The sequence below is a fragment of the Macaca mulatta genome, chromosome 5 (assembly GCF_049350105.2).
Source record: "Macaca mulatta isolate MMU2019108-1 chromosome 5, T2T-MMU8v2.0, whole genome shotgun sequence".
Classification (NCBI taxonomy): domain Eukaryota; kingdom Metazoa; phylum Chordata; class Mammalia; order Primates; family Cercopithecidae; genus Macaca; species Macaca mulatta.
In genome coordinates, this window is record NC_133410.1 from 57,247,816 (window position 1) to 57,261,983 (window position 14,168).

At 42.1% G+C, this 14,168-nt stretch overlaps 1 protein-coding gene and 1 long non-coding RNA gene across 2 annotated transcripts in view; one reads left to right on the forward strand and one right to left on the reverse strand.

Annotated features, from left to right (window-relative positions):
- LOC114678319 (uncharacterized) overlaps window positions 1-11,864 on the forward strand; it is a 35,388-nt gene extending 23,524 nt beyond the window's left edge. Inside the window, exon 3 of the long non-coding RNA XR_003729661.2 lies at window positions 11,286-11,864. This is a non-coding gene — a long non-coding RNA (uncharacterized LOC114678319). The remainder of the gene's footprint in view (window positions 1-11,285) is intronic.
- SHROOM3 (shroom family member 3) overlaps window positions 1-14,168 on the reverse strand; it is a 348,763-nt gene that overhangs the window by 214,842 nt on the left and 119,753 nt on the right. Inside the window, exon 2 of the mRNA XM_078003460.1 lies at window positions 13,797-13,951. Coding sequence (XP_077859586.1) covers window positions 13,797-13,951 — 155 coding nt within the window. The remainder of the gene's footprint in view (window positions 1-13,796; window positions 13,952-14,168) is intronic.

Sequence of the window (14,168 nt, forward strand, 5' to 3'; positions counted from 1 at the left end):
ACAGCCGTTTTGATGCAAGTTGTCTGAAGTCCACACTTTGAGGAAAGAAAAAAAACTGTTGTAGGAAGAAGCTAGGAAAACTGGAAAGATGTACCAGAGAGATAAGGGAGAATCACTCAACAAAACATGAACATCTCAAAGTATCCGTTTCCTGCCATCAGTAAGAGAGAAAATATCATAAGATTAAAGCAAAAAGGAGCTCTGGCTTTTGGAGTTTTACATATTCATGTAAGCCCTGAGAGAGCAGGCTTGGCTGGTGCTAGAAAGCCTGACTTCTCTTCCTCATTCCGCGGTTTACTAGACCTGTGACCTAAGGCTAAGTCCTTTCATTTCTGGGTGCTTTGACCTTCATAAAGCAGGCAGCAGTTTCTCCAAAATGACCTCTCTGGAGGTCAGGAGAGAAGCTTTGCCAGTGACCTCTCACCCATCCACCCCATGCTAAAGTTTTATATCCATTGTTATTAGCAAGTCAGCTTTTCCCATTGCTTTTCTCTCCCCTCTGACAAAGTGGATTTCGGTCTAATTTTAGTTTAACTTTCACTGGTGAGAAACATAAGCCCCAAACCCTCCTTGGCTGGATCTGCTCTTTTACTCCATAAAACAACTAACAGTATGAAAAAGCCACTTAGTGAAAAATAGAAATGCCTCCATTTAGCACATATTTGCTGAGAACTGGTGCCAGCACCTGCTCAATAACTATGGTTGAACTTATGAATGAAATGATTGATAACAGTGTGTCAAACCTAAGGCTGAGTTTTTTTCTATACACAGGTTGTCTTTATAGCTACAACCTCCATATGAAGTGTGGATGGTTGTTTTTACTTCCTGGACAAAAAAAGTGAGAGGTGAAGTCGTTGGCCAAGATCTCACAGAACGGTCAGGGTTGTAAATCAAGTTCTATCAGATTCAAAGCCAGTGTTCCTAACCACTGCACAGCACTGCCCCCTGAGGGGTAGGAGGTGGGAGTATTAGAAACAAATCCAAACCTCCAAATAACAAGGTGACTGCAAAGAGTGCCTATTCCAGTGAGACTTGAGGAAGCTGAGGACACAGAGAAGGGTGGGTCCTGCTACAAGAAGCACCCCTGAAGCCAGGCTCCTGGGGACCTCACTCCCGAACAAGGGCTGGGGACAGGCTACCTTACTAAGAAGAGACACAGGAGCATTAAGGCGGGAGGAAATCAGATCGATCTCATTTCACAGAGGGAAAAACAAACTTCGAATATGATCCTGCTTTGGTAGGGGATACAGGAGAAAAGTGTGGCCAGTTAGGTGATGAAACTATTGATCATATTCCATAGGGAATAGAAGGGAAAATAAGTGCAGACTGCCTGTCCAGCAGCTCTTAATGCAGGAAAAATAACTAACCCTGTTGGATGATGTAATTAAAAACAGCCAAGATTTAGACAGCAATTTATTATACCCATGAAGGGGAAACTGTTACTATCCCCACTTTACAAGTCATGAAACAATGGCAGAGGGCAATTAACTTGTCCAAGGGCCCTCAATAGTAGATGTTGTAAAGCTGAGAGGCGATGTCAGGCAGCCTGGCTCGGAGCTGGCTCACCAACATTCAGTGAGCACGTTTGTGTGCCAGGAACCATTCCAAGCACTGGGGATACCACACCGAACAAAATCCCTGCCATCGAAGAACCTATATTCTAGTGTGTGTGAGAGAGAGACAGGTAAAAAATAAAGATTAGGAGGGTGTGAGGATACAGGAGAAAGGGGACTGAGATTTAAAATGGGCTGTGCAGGGGATGCTAACATTTGAGCAAATACCTGAAGGAAGTGAGGGAGCAAGTCAAAGGGGATAATTGAGGAAATTTTTAATTTAGTTAAAAAAAACCCCAAAATCCTTCAGTACCATGTAACCAGCAGTAAAAAACAATGGGTCTCTTAATTATTTGCTTCTTTAAGTTACGAGGGTGAAGGACATATAAAATGTCTCCCGAGAAAATTCCATGAAAGATTGTTTTAGGTGTCCAGGGCTTGTGGGCCCCTACTTATTTACAATGAAAAAGTAATAGTGGCTCATCCCTAAGACACACCTTTAAAGAAAGACTCCAGAGAATCTTTTGTGTTACTTATTTACTTTTTTGAGATGGAGTCTCACTCTGTTGCCTAGGCTGGAGTACAGTGGCAGGATCATGGCTCACTGTAACCTCAGCCTCCCAAGTAGCTGGGACTACAGGCACCCACCACCATGCCTGGCTAATTTTTGTATTTTTAGTAGAGAGGGGGTTTCACCATGTTGGCCAGGCTAGTCTCGAACTCCTGACCTCAAATGACCTACCCACCTCGGTCTCCCAAAGTGCTGGAATTACAAGTGTGAGCCACCGCACCCAGCCCCCAAAGAATCTTTTAAAAATGCTCCTTAGCATCACAGTCTTCATGAAAACAACATAGCAACCTTCCTACATAAACAATAAACACACTAACCAAGCAACCGTCCCCGCATTATAATTTTACACATCCCACCCACTAAGCAAACACAGCATCAGACTCAAGTTTGACAGCAGAATAAGAGGGGAGTAGAAAAATTGCATTTTTCAAATGCACTGACAAACTGTACTAAGTAATCTGGCAGCTAGTCTACAGACAGCGGCACAGGCCTCTAGACTAGGTAATACAATTAGACAAACATTTTAGCTACTGGCAAAAGCACAAAGATGCTAGTCTTAGAGATATAATTTTGCCAAAGACTAGCGAGGCTCTTTAGCACTGCCACGTGCGAAGATGCCCGAAGCAACAGAACCATGAGGAGACAGGTGGTAACAAATACATATTTGAGGTAGCCATCTTAATAAACAACGATCAAAAGAAAAAGAACCCACAGTTCATCGCAAGTCAGATGGAGCCAGGTGTTTCCCTTTGCCTAATGAAGGCTAAGAGCCTGCTTACTGCTCTCAGTAACCCGCAAACCTATACTTTAAGATTCTTCTCCAGGACCTTCATAGGACACTTGTGGTCTTAGAGCAGTTAAATTAAATAAAACAGAAAAACAGAACAGGACGCAGCTTGCCAGGACCTTCGAAGATCTGATTTTCCATTAAGGATATGTGGAGGGGGTGGTATTTAACAATCCTTTATGGAAACCATTTCTCTACCCCTTATTCTCAAGAAATGGGAGATTTACTCTAACGCTATGCAAAGTGTGGTTTTTGAAACATAGGGGGCTGATGACATAAATGAATACAGTTGTAGCTCTGTATTCATGGGGGAATTGGTTCCAGGACCCCCTCATAGGTATCAAAATCCATGGATGCTTAAGTCCCTTGTATAAAATGATGTCATATTTGCATATAACCTATATACATCCTCCTGTATACTTTAAATCATCTCTGGATTACTTATCATACCTAATACAATGTAAATGCTATGTAAATCACTGTTGCATTGTTTAGGGAATATGATAAGAAAAAAAGCTGTACATTTTCAGTACAGATGCAACCATCCATTTTTTGTTTGTTTGTTTGTTTGTTTTTGAGACAGGGTTTTGCTCTGCTGCCCAGGCTGGAGTGCAGTGGCCCAATCACGGCTCACTGCAGCTTCAATCTCCTGGCTCAAGCAGTCCTCCTGTCTCAGCCTCTTGAGTAGCTGGGACTACAGGCACGCACTACCATGCCCAGCTAATTTTTGTAGAGACAGGGTCTTGCCATGTTGACCAGGCTGGTTTTGAGGCAGACATGGGCTCAAGGGATCCTCCTGCCTTGGCCTTCCAAAGTGCTGGGATTACAGGCATTACTGTACCCAGCCCTTTTCTTGAGGAGCTTTTAAAGTTTCCAATACAGGGCCACACCCCCACATCTATTAAATTAGAATCTCTGAGGCTGGACTTGGTGGTTCACACCTGTAATCCCAACACTTTGGGAGGTCCAAGGTGGGAGAATCATTTGAGACCAGTCTGGGCAACAAAGCGAGACTCCATCTACAAAAAAATTTAAAAGAATTATCTGGGTATGGTGGTGTGCACCTGCAGTCCCAGCTACTCCGGAGGCTGAAGTGGGAGGATCTCTTGATCCCAGAAGGTCGAGGCTGTGTTCTTGCCACTGCACTCCAGCCTGGGCAACAAGTGAGATCTCGTCTCAAAAAATAAAGTAAAATAAAATAAATTAGAATTTCTGGAGGTAGGAGTCAGGAATTAGTTTGTTGTTGTTATTGCTGTTTTAAAACTCCCTTCGTGATTCCAATGTATAGCCCAATTTAAGAAGCAGTAGCTTTAAGCCATTTTGATTTAAGGATTCAGAGTTCCAAATATTTGGTTCATCTTCTAAATGGGAATCATCCAAACTTACTTGTTCTAGCTGATGCATCCAAATTTAAAATTGGGGGGAAAGATTCCACCCCAACTTTTATGTGATCTCAGAACTCAGACCTCATATCCTAAAGGCTCAGACAGATATTTGAGTGCCATTCTTTTTTTTTTTTTTTTTTTTTTTTTTTTGAGACAGAGTCTCGCTCTATTGCCCAGACTAGAGTGCAGTGGTGCAATCTCAGCTCACTGCAACCTCTGCCTCCCAGGTTCAAGTGATTCTCCTGCCTCAGCCTCCCAAGTAGCTGGGACTACAGGCACCCACCACACCCGGCTAATTTTTTGTATCTTTAGTAGAGACAGGGTTTCACTATTTTGGCCAGACTGGTCTCGAACTCCTGACCTCATAATCTGCCAGTCTTGGCCTCCCAAAGTGCTGGAATTACAGGCGTGAGCCACTGTACCCAGCCTTGAGTGTCACTCTTTAGTGGTTGGGTATAGAGGGTTGGCTTCAGTCTGGAATACATTTGTCTGAAGTAAAGCTGTGCTAGCCCAAGAATGAAACCTCCTTCACTAGGAACAATAGAGCATTCCTTTATATGAAGCTAGTGTTTAGTGCATAGCCAGTAAGCATATGTAACCCACTGAATAAAAATAGTGGTTATCATTATGGGCTACAGGGGAAAAAAATGTCCCCTTCCTCATTACAGTAAGGGAGTCTCATTGCATACCTCTCCGGAAACCTAATCATGTGTTACATGAATTTTCCATGGGAAGGAACAACTGGTTAGGAAATAAAATACTATACTTCTATACAGTGATATTCAAGCCTAGAACTCCAAAGAAGCCAAAAACTGCTCTGAGAATGGTCCCAGCAGGATTGAAATACCTCCTCAAAGCATACTGAGCAAATTCCCATGATGCCAGGCCTCTTGGAAAAGTTTCTGGGGGTCAGAGGCCACTGCAGCTGCCTCCTTCGTCTCCTCTCAACCACTTGCTCAAGTGGAAAAAATGTTTAGAAGGGTAAGTTACCACAGTTCTCAGTTATACTGATCTCCCCTCTAGGGAAGTCTAATCCCGGATGCAAACTGTACTGCAGTTTGGGATTTGTACTCACGACCCAGGTATCTGCCAGCCCTTTGCCCACATTAAGAACTTCAAAGAGCAGATGACCAGGATGAGTGAAGTAATGATGGGAGAGCAGAGTGGGGCATGGGAGGGTGGTCACAGCTCTTCAGGAGACATGTGGAGGTGAGAGGTAACATTTGAGATATGAGACGCTCCCAACACAGAACCACAGAGTGATACTGCCTGCCACGCTGGCTGCCACTTCAGCTCCTGTGCTTTACTCCAGTGGCATGTGGTGCAGACACACTGCCTTCCTGCCCCTTCATACAGGAGTTAACCACAGAGCACAGCATCGGGCCTTTTTTTATGTCTTGAAAGTCAGTTATTGGAACTTACCATGGCACAAATATATTTCTCATCCGTCTTCTGTGTCCAGGAGAGGTAGAGGAGGCCACACTTTTATGCACAGAGGTGAGTTCCTTGAGCTTCAAGACCAGTTTTGCAATTGCCTGTAAAAAGGTCACTGCACCTTTTCTGTTTGTCCTCACCTCCCACTGCCCGCCCACTTGATAGTTATCTTTTGATGTCATAACTTTCCCAGAGGCAGCATATTGTGCTGTCTAAAGAACATTATGTTTTCAAATTGCTCAGCCTGGGTCACATGTGCCTGTATAACCTGACCAGTCCTTGGGACAAAAAAAACACCAGAAGGTGCAAATATACTTGTGTAGAGAGCCCCTTCCTGCAATTTAAGCTTCCTCTCCTGGAGCTCAGCCTTCCACCAATGAGCTTCAACATGGTTCAGCATTAGAACTCTTTCAACTTAAATTCTCCAGATAATATGGCCTTTTTTCCAAAATCCCATTGTGAACTTGGGCCTAGTTGGTACTGTCCTTTAAAGCCATATTTCCTCTTAGCAAAAAGGTTATAATCAGGAGCTTTAAAACCTATTTGTTCTCATTTACAAAAATGAGTCACATCAGTGCCATTAAATAGAGCAATCATAAGAGAATGTGGTCAGGTAATTTTCATGAGACTGTACAACAGAAGCTCCTCGTGGAATAAAGATTAATATTTTAGTACAATGAAACATTTTTATATATACTATCTTATTTCTTCCTTATAGCAACTCAGTATGGAACTGTTCTCCTCCATTTTAGAAGAAATTTAGTCTTAGAGGGATTGAGTAATACCGTAGTACCATGGCCAGACCACAGCAGAACTGAGACTAGAATCCAGATGATGTAGTGTCTTCCTCATGCTGTTTGCAATCTCATATCTGAGAATTGGCACCTTCGTGCTACACAATCTGGCTTGCAGATTGTCAATTTATAAGAAAAAATATGCTTTTTATGTTCTAGAAAAGTTTCAACCCTTCCTTTCAACTTTATTGCCTTAAAAATAGGGAGTTCTGTTCCATTTGCTTTTAAAGCTTTTAATAAATTGATTCTTTAAACCGCTTTAAAATAGTCAGAAAGAGACATCAGGTGGTTAACCTCAAACTGCTTTAAGAATGTAGATGCTTTTTCAGGAAATAGAGTCAGGCAGGTGAGGGGGTGGAGAGGTGGCAAAACAGTGTGAAGGAAATGAGGATGTGGTAGTGAAAATATTCCAAAAAATTATTTTCTTTTATAAACTGTAACCGTGAGCTGGAAAAGGCACTGATTTGCACAACCCTTTTTACTAATGGCTAATGGAGTTAATTTTGTATCCTTTCAGAGGACTTAAAAAAGTTCATTGGATCATTGACTTGCAAATCCTGGGTGAGTTACAGTCTTGCAATTCAATCTAGAAATATAAGGTCACAGAAATCTGACACGGAGGTAGCAAGTGTGTGAGCCAACCGTCCCATTCCATTGTAATAATGTCATCTCACTAGTTTATAAAAAGAAACTATTCTGTTAACCCTCAGAAATGTGGGAGGGTGAATTCAGGGGAGTGTGGGCCCAAGGGTCGTGGTGAACTTAATTTCGTCACCATTTTTGTTAGGAGGGAGGAAGCAGCCACTAATGCAGCACATAGTTTTATTTCCAGAGGCTGCTGCAGAGACTCAAGTCAGCTGGGTATCCAGAGCAGTGCAGTGCATTTCCTTCCCAAAGAAAGTTCAAGGTCAGTGGGGAATCACCTCTTCATTCGAAATGTTTTCTTAGATGAATCAAACATAAGCTTCTTTGTTTTTTATTGTTTTGTGGTTTTGTTTGTTTGTTTGTCTGAGACAGAGTTTCACTCATGTTGCCCAAACTGGAGTGCAATGGCGTGATCTCAGGTCACTGCAACCTCCACCTCCCAGGTTCAAGCGATTCTCCTGCCTCAGCTTCCTGAGTAGCTGGAATTACAGGGGCACACCACCACTCCTGGCTAATTTTTTGTATTTTTAGTAGAAACAGGGTTTCACCATGTTAGCCAGGCTGGTCTTGAACTCCTGACTTCAGGTGACCCGCCCACCTCAGCCTCCCAAAGTGCTGGGATTACAGGCGTGAGCCACCAGGCCTGGCCTTGCCTTTTTTTTTTTTTTTTTTTTTTTTTAGCATCGCAGATATTTCTAAAAGGAGGAGGCAGTGGAATAGAAAGCACTAGTTCATGATTTCACTGTTTGAGGGGCCAGAAGTCCCCAAGACTTACATCCTCAAAGACCTGGACTCTCATTTTGGCCACCAGCATGTGGCCTTGGACAAGCCCTTACCTATTCCTCATTTCTACCTCCAGGCAGAGACCCATGGGCTGAAAGTCATAAGACCTAGATTCTCACTCTAGCCACCTCTACATGGGCAAGTCATATAGCCTGGCATACACATATTTTAGGCAGATGCTTATTGTTTTTTACTTTTTCAATGCGGCTTTCTCCTCAAGCTCTCTTTTCCCAGTAAAATATGATCTACCACTACTACTACTACACACGTGTATTCAGTCAAATAAAAGATAAATGTTTCCTTCCAACACATCAACTCATAGAATAAATTGATGGGAAGGGGAAAGACTACAACAAACTTGCAGAGGTGATGGAAAGGTTTGGGAGTAAGAGTCCACTTTGAAAAGGGGCTCAATTTTCCCCACCTTCTGCTCTCTCTGATGCCCAGAAAGATAATTTCCCCATCAAAGTCTTCCCATTAAACTAGGACTGCCCCATTTCATAGGCTATGTTCTAGAGATTAAGGTGGAACTTAATCTCTAGAACATATCTCTAGTCAAAGAGATAATTTACTTAACAAATGTGCAATTTGTTTTCAGTAGATTCATAATTTAATAACTGTACTAAATACCATACCCACATAGTTCTCATTTAATCCTCACAACAATTTTATGAGGCAAAAATCAGACAGATTAAATTACGTGCCCAAGGTCACAAAGCTGGTATCTATGCCATGAGACTTCAAACCCAGGCCATCTCAAATCTGGTAGTGCTGGACACCACTATCTCATATACCCTCTCTGACTTTTGCCTGGCTTGCACAGCCTTATAAAAAAGTACGAAATATTTAAAATGAAATATACTCAAGTTTTTCTTTGCCAACTACAAGTAAAAACACAAAAAATACATTTATAACAAATTTAGAAGTAGGATAGTATTTGGCAAAAATAGCACCTCCAGCTTTCTTTTGATTAATGAAAGATAAATAAGTAAATAAATAAATAAATAAAATAGCACCTTAATGCAGAAGGCTGGAAGGTTAGATTTGCCAAGGAAATTGGGGAAAAGATCAGAATTGGGATTAAGGATTCATTTATTCTAAGGCCATTCTGATAATCCAATTCAGGATAGGAGTCTGCGTCTAAACTCAGGGTAAAAATATGTGTTTAGATGAATACACAGCAATTAACCCCAACAATCTGTTCTGGAGGTCAAATATAGCCTCCTATTTTTTTTTTAATTCAAGTTTTAGATTATCTACAAACAGCAGTGAGCATTCCTTATACTAAACGCACCTTCCATTACTCTCAGGGATGATAAATCTGAAGACCTTTTCCTTTGTCAGTTTCTATTTAAAGGTTACCCCATTCCTGGACAACTATTTTACACATATCTGCCAGATAAAGTCTCTGTTGATTTCAGGGAGGATTTGGAGTATGACTCTCATTTGTGTCAATGTCTGCTTTCCTAATTAACATCCTTTGCACTGTCCTTGCATTCCACAAGGGTTTTCCTGCAACTGGGAGCTGTTTGTTTTCCTTTGGGAATGTTTTTTCTCTGACCCACTTATTATTTTATCATTTCTTCTCCATTTATCCACTACTAGCTGTTAACCTTCACTCTTCATGTATCAAGCAGCAGACACATGCTCTGTTCTTGCAGCATCCACACCGCCCCCTTCACGCCCTCTTCCCAGAGAGGGCTAAACTCTGCCTTCTTTATGGGTCAGCAGATCTTTGAAAGTCTTTGACCCACAACTTACTTGAGGCTTTGCATTTCTCTTGTCACTGTAGCCTTTTAAGAAGGTGTTTCTACTTTTGATTGTTTTTGGTCACTGGGTAAGACAATCCCAAAACTTATATAAACACTACTACTCTGCTCTGTGTTCTTGACATTTTTATGATGGATGTGAAAGCCTGACATGAGGTGCTGCCCTCGCCCACCCAAAATAACTTTAAGAGAAAAAGAGGCAGGTACAAGGCTGCCAAAATATACATTCTGACTACACAAATGATTTATCTATGAAACAGACCCTCCTTTCTATTATGTTTCCAGCAAGTCACCCCAATCTTTTTTAAAAGTATGGAGGTCACACAGAAAAAAAGAAAGCTAATAAATGAAATGTCCTTAGTCACTTTGTCATGAATAAATCAAAGGAAACACAATCTCAGGACGATGACGTGTGCCAGGGTATAAAGGTAAGACTTCTCAGGAAAGTGACGGCACCACGCAATACAAAGCCAGATTAATCCAGAGGAAAGAGGCTTCCGCCCGGATCTCTGCAACGTAGGGGAGAAATGTCCATCCGTGTCTCCTGAGGCTTGTTGATAATCCCCATCTATAAGCATGTGTCAGATGTAAAGGCATCCTCCTTTTCCTTTTAAAGTTCAACTATAAAAATCAACACATAATAGATGAGATAAGACATATTCAAAAGGCATCTTAGGGACAAAATGTTTCCCACACCAGAAACAGAAAGTGCAAGAACTGCTCAGTAACCTTATCGATTGCATTAGCATACCTAAAGAAAGAATGTGTCAATCAGGAAGGGGATTTGGTGTTGATGATAATGAAAACGGAGAGGAGAAAGTTGGCAGCATGATTCCCTGGGGACCAGAGGGGAAAGGGCCCTTGCTCCTGGATGTAAATCTCCGGTGGCCTGGCAGCCAAGCCCCTAATAGGAAGATGGACCATCTGGCCATCAGAGTGGATCCCAGCACATACTGGTGCCTACAGAACCATTCTCTTCATGGGGAGCTGGAGAGCACTATGCAAACTCCTGACCATAATTAGACTTCTCATTTAGTTTTCTTGTAGGGATAAAGTACTGTATACTGGTTTTTGGTCCATATGGCATACTTTTCCACTTATAGTTGTCTTTTCAAAATGAGTCAATGTAGTAGCATTCTGGTTCATATCCTTCAGTTTCTTGTGAGTTTGGATACTGTGAATTAATACTCCTAAATTCCACAAGCTCTGGGACAGTCATGACCAGTTCTAGACCTGTAAGTCTGGGTAGTAGCCCTTAAATGGTTGTAAACTCACCAAGAGAATGAAAGGGGGGCCTCCAGATAACCAGGGAGTCAGCATATATGGTATTATGACAATACTTCTCCATATTACCACGTGTCTCTCTCTAGCCTAATCCAGAATAATAATAATCAAATATTGCATATCTACTATGTACTTACACTTAATTCACTAATGCCCTTTCAAGGCAGGAATGATTATTTCCATTTCACAAATGAGGAAACTGAGGCTTAGAGAGCCCAAAGTCACACAATTTGCAAGTAACTAAACCAGATTTTAACCCCATGACTATCTGTTTCCAAAGGTTCTACTAGAAGAAGTAATTCAAATCTTATATCACCATCTATTAGAAGGCCTACCAGAAGCCACCATGATTATTCTTCATAGCAGGAAACAGAGCAGCCCTTTTCAGAGGCCAATCTATCACCACAGTCATGTTGAAACACATCAGGAGTGTGGATTCTGCCATTAGTACTCAACAGATCAATGCCCAGTGTTCCCAAACTGGGCTCCTGGGTTCCAATGCCAAGGTGAGTTCAAAACCTTCAGCACTCTCTGGAAACAAGGAATGGCCCCGTGGTTCTGAACCTGTCTACCCATCTGTTTGACACATCACCCCATGTTTGAGATGACTGCTTAATTTACTCAAATCTGGATCCACAAGGAATGAGCCTATGCCTAGAGTTGGCCAATAATAATAGAAATAATAGCAGCAACATCTCTTTTTACCTCAGAGTAGTTCATCTAATCTTTCCAATCACTTTGTAAAGTATGTTGGATTGCCCAAATATGATTGCCAAAAATTGAATATATTCAAAATGTACAATGTGATGATTTGATATTTGTATACACTGCATCATGATTACCACAATAAAAAATCAAATTAATCAACACACAATTACCTGTGTGGGGGTGTGTGTGTGTAGTGAGGACACTTAAGATCTATTCTCATAGCAAATTTTAAGTAAGCAATACAGTATTACTAACTATAGTCACCATGTTTTACCTTAAGTCCCAGAACTTATTCATCTTATAACTAAAAGTTTGTACCCCTTGACCAAATCTCCCCATGCCCCAGTCCCTGGCAAACGCCATTCTACTCTCTGCTTCTGAGTTTGACTTTTTTATATACCATGTATAAGTGAGATGAAACAGTTTTTATGGTTCTGTGCCTGGCTTATTTCACTTAACAAAATGTCCTCCAGGTTCATCCACATTGTTGCAAATGGCAAGATTTCCTTCTTTTTGTATGGCTGGATAATATTCCTATTGTGTGTGTGTGTGTGTGTGTGTGTGTACATAAACATATACACACCACATTTTCTTTATACATTTGTCCCTCTGTGGATACTTAGATTGTTGCCATATTTTGGCATAAATACATATCTTTAAATCCTCATTTAAAAAACAAACAAACAAACAAACATAAATAAATAAATAAATAAATAAATCCTCATTTAAAGATAAGGATATTGAATTTTCAGTAAGGTTAAGTAATTTGGCCAAGCTCACACAGCTAGCAGGTGACAGCCCTGGAATTTGAACCTGGGTCTGTCTGAATCCCGTGCCTATGCTTTGAGCCACTCTGTATCACTGACCACCAGAGAAGCAACTGTTGTTGATGGCCCTGAAGACAGACCGGACACAGCCCAGCACACTAAGGAGAGTCACTAGAGCCTGGAGACACAGTGGGACTGCAGTCATGACTGTGTTTTCTGTGGCTGGGAGGAGGTGCTGTTCACCTGAGCATGGGCTCACTTAGGAAACATTTGAGAAATGAATTAACGTGGATCTTTAAGAGACCATCTGTGGCATGATGAAAGATCAGCTTATTTTCCACAACCTGAAAATGGTAGGGCTTCGTTGATGACTCCTAAAGTCTCAGCCAACTGGAACATTCTCAAATACTGTAACATTAGCTGCTATGTGAGGCAGCTGAAATCTAAGGAAGAAATATTCAAATATGCAAAATATTTAGGCCTAACACTTAGCAGGTCAAGATAATGATGCTCAAGTGGCTTGAAATAGAATCAGGCAATCTAGATTCTATTCTGGCTTTTCAACTTATCAGCTTGGCTACCTCCAGTAACCTATTTAACCTCTTGCTTGTAAAATGGGGGTAGTGATTAGCTATCTCATGGGGTTCATGTGCAGATTAAATGAGCTAAGATATGTAAAGTATCTCAGGCAGTGCTTACTAATAGAGATCAAAAAAATAATTCAATTCCCTTCCCCTTTCCATAAATAATTTCCTCCACCAAGAGTTGGTTCCTGGGAATACAAAGCTTCTGACGCTAAGGCATTAAAATCAAACACAACCCAACACTTTCCCAACAGAGGAACCACTATTGAGACCAGAAAACAAAACATCAAAAGAGGGAATTTGCCTGTTTTGAAGAACCCTCTGGTGTAGCTGTGGTTCTCAAAATACCACTGAAAGTTCCAAGCCAATTGCTTTCTCTAGTCCCACCAGACAAAAAGCTTATTGGAGCTCTGACCACATCTGGGATCAGTGTCACTTTTTATCAGGCTCCAAAATTTAGGAAGTACAGTGAGGTCTATCCCCGACAAACCAATACTTACTGGTAAATGAGTGTTTCAAAGGAGAGCAGTGTCTGAAATGTCTTCACCCCACTTCCTCCCCACATCCCACAAGATAGGAAAGAAAAAAGAAGAAAAAAAAAAAGGCAGGATCCACACATGGAGGTTTAAAGCCAAGCTACCAACCCCGAGCTCTTTTCCCAGAGGTGGGGCAGGGCAGGGAAAGAGGTGGGGTGAGGTGGTAGGAGGGACAGGGTGGGGGTCTGCCACCTACCTGCGCACTCCCAGCCTGAGGGTCTTGTAGGATCCTTTCACCAGGGAAACTGCCTCCTTTCTGGAGCTGCTCAGAGTCACCTCATTGATGTGCACGACCTCATCCCCAGCCTGCAGTTTGGAGCTCAGGGTGTCTGCTTTGCCCCCTTCTTCAACCTGCTTGGAGGGAGAGATGCGATGGCCACCAGTGAGCTTCCCCCTGGCCTGTGGTCTGTCGGGTTATCCCAAGCCCAGCTTGGACTCCTGCAGAACCCAACAGACCAGCTAGGGCCATACCCCAGCAAGTGCAGCCCCAGGGAAAGTTGTGAGAAGGCAGGGACTGGCTCTGGTGTCCACACCCTCAAGCACCAGCACCGTGCCTGCCCAGGGAGGG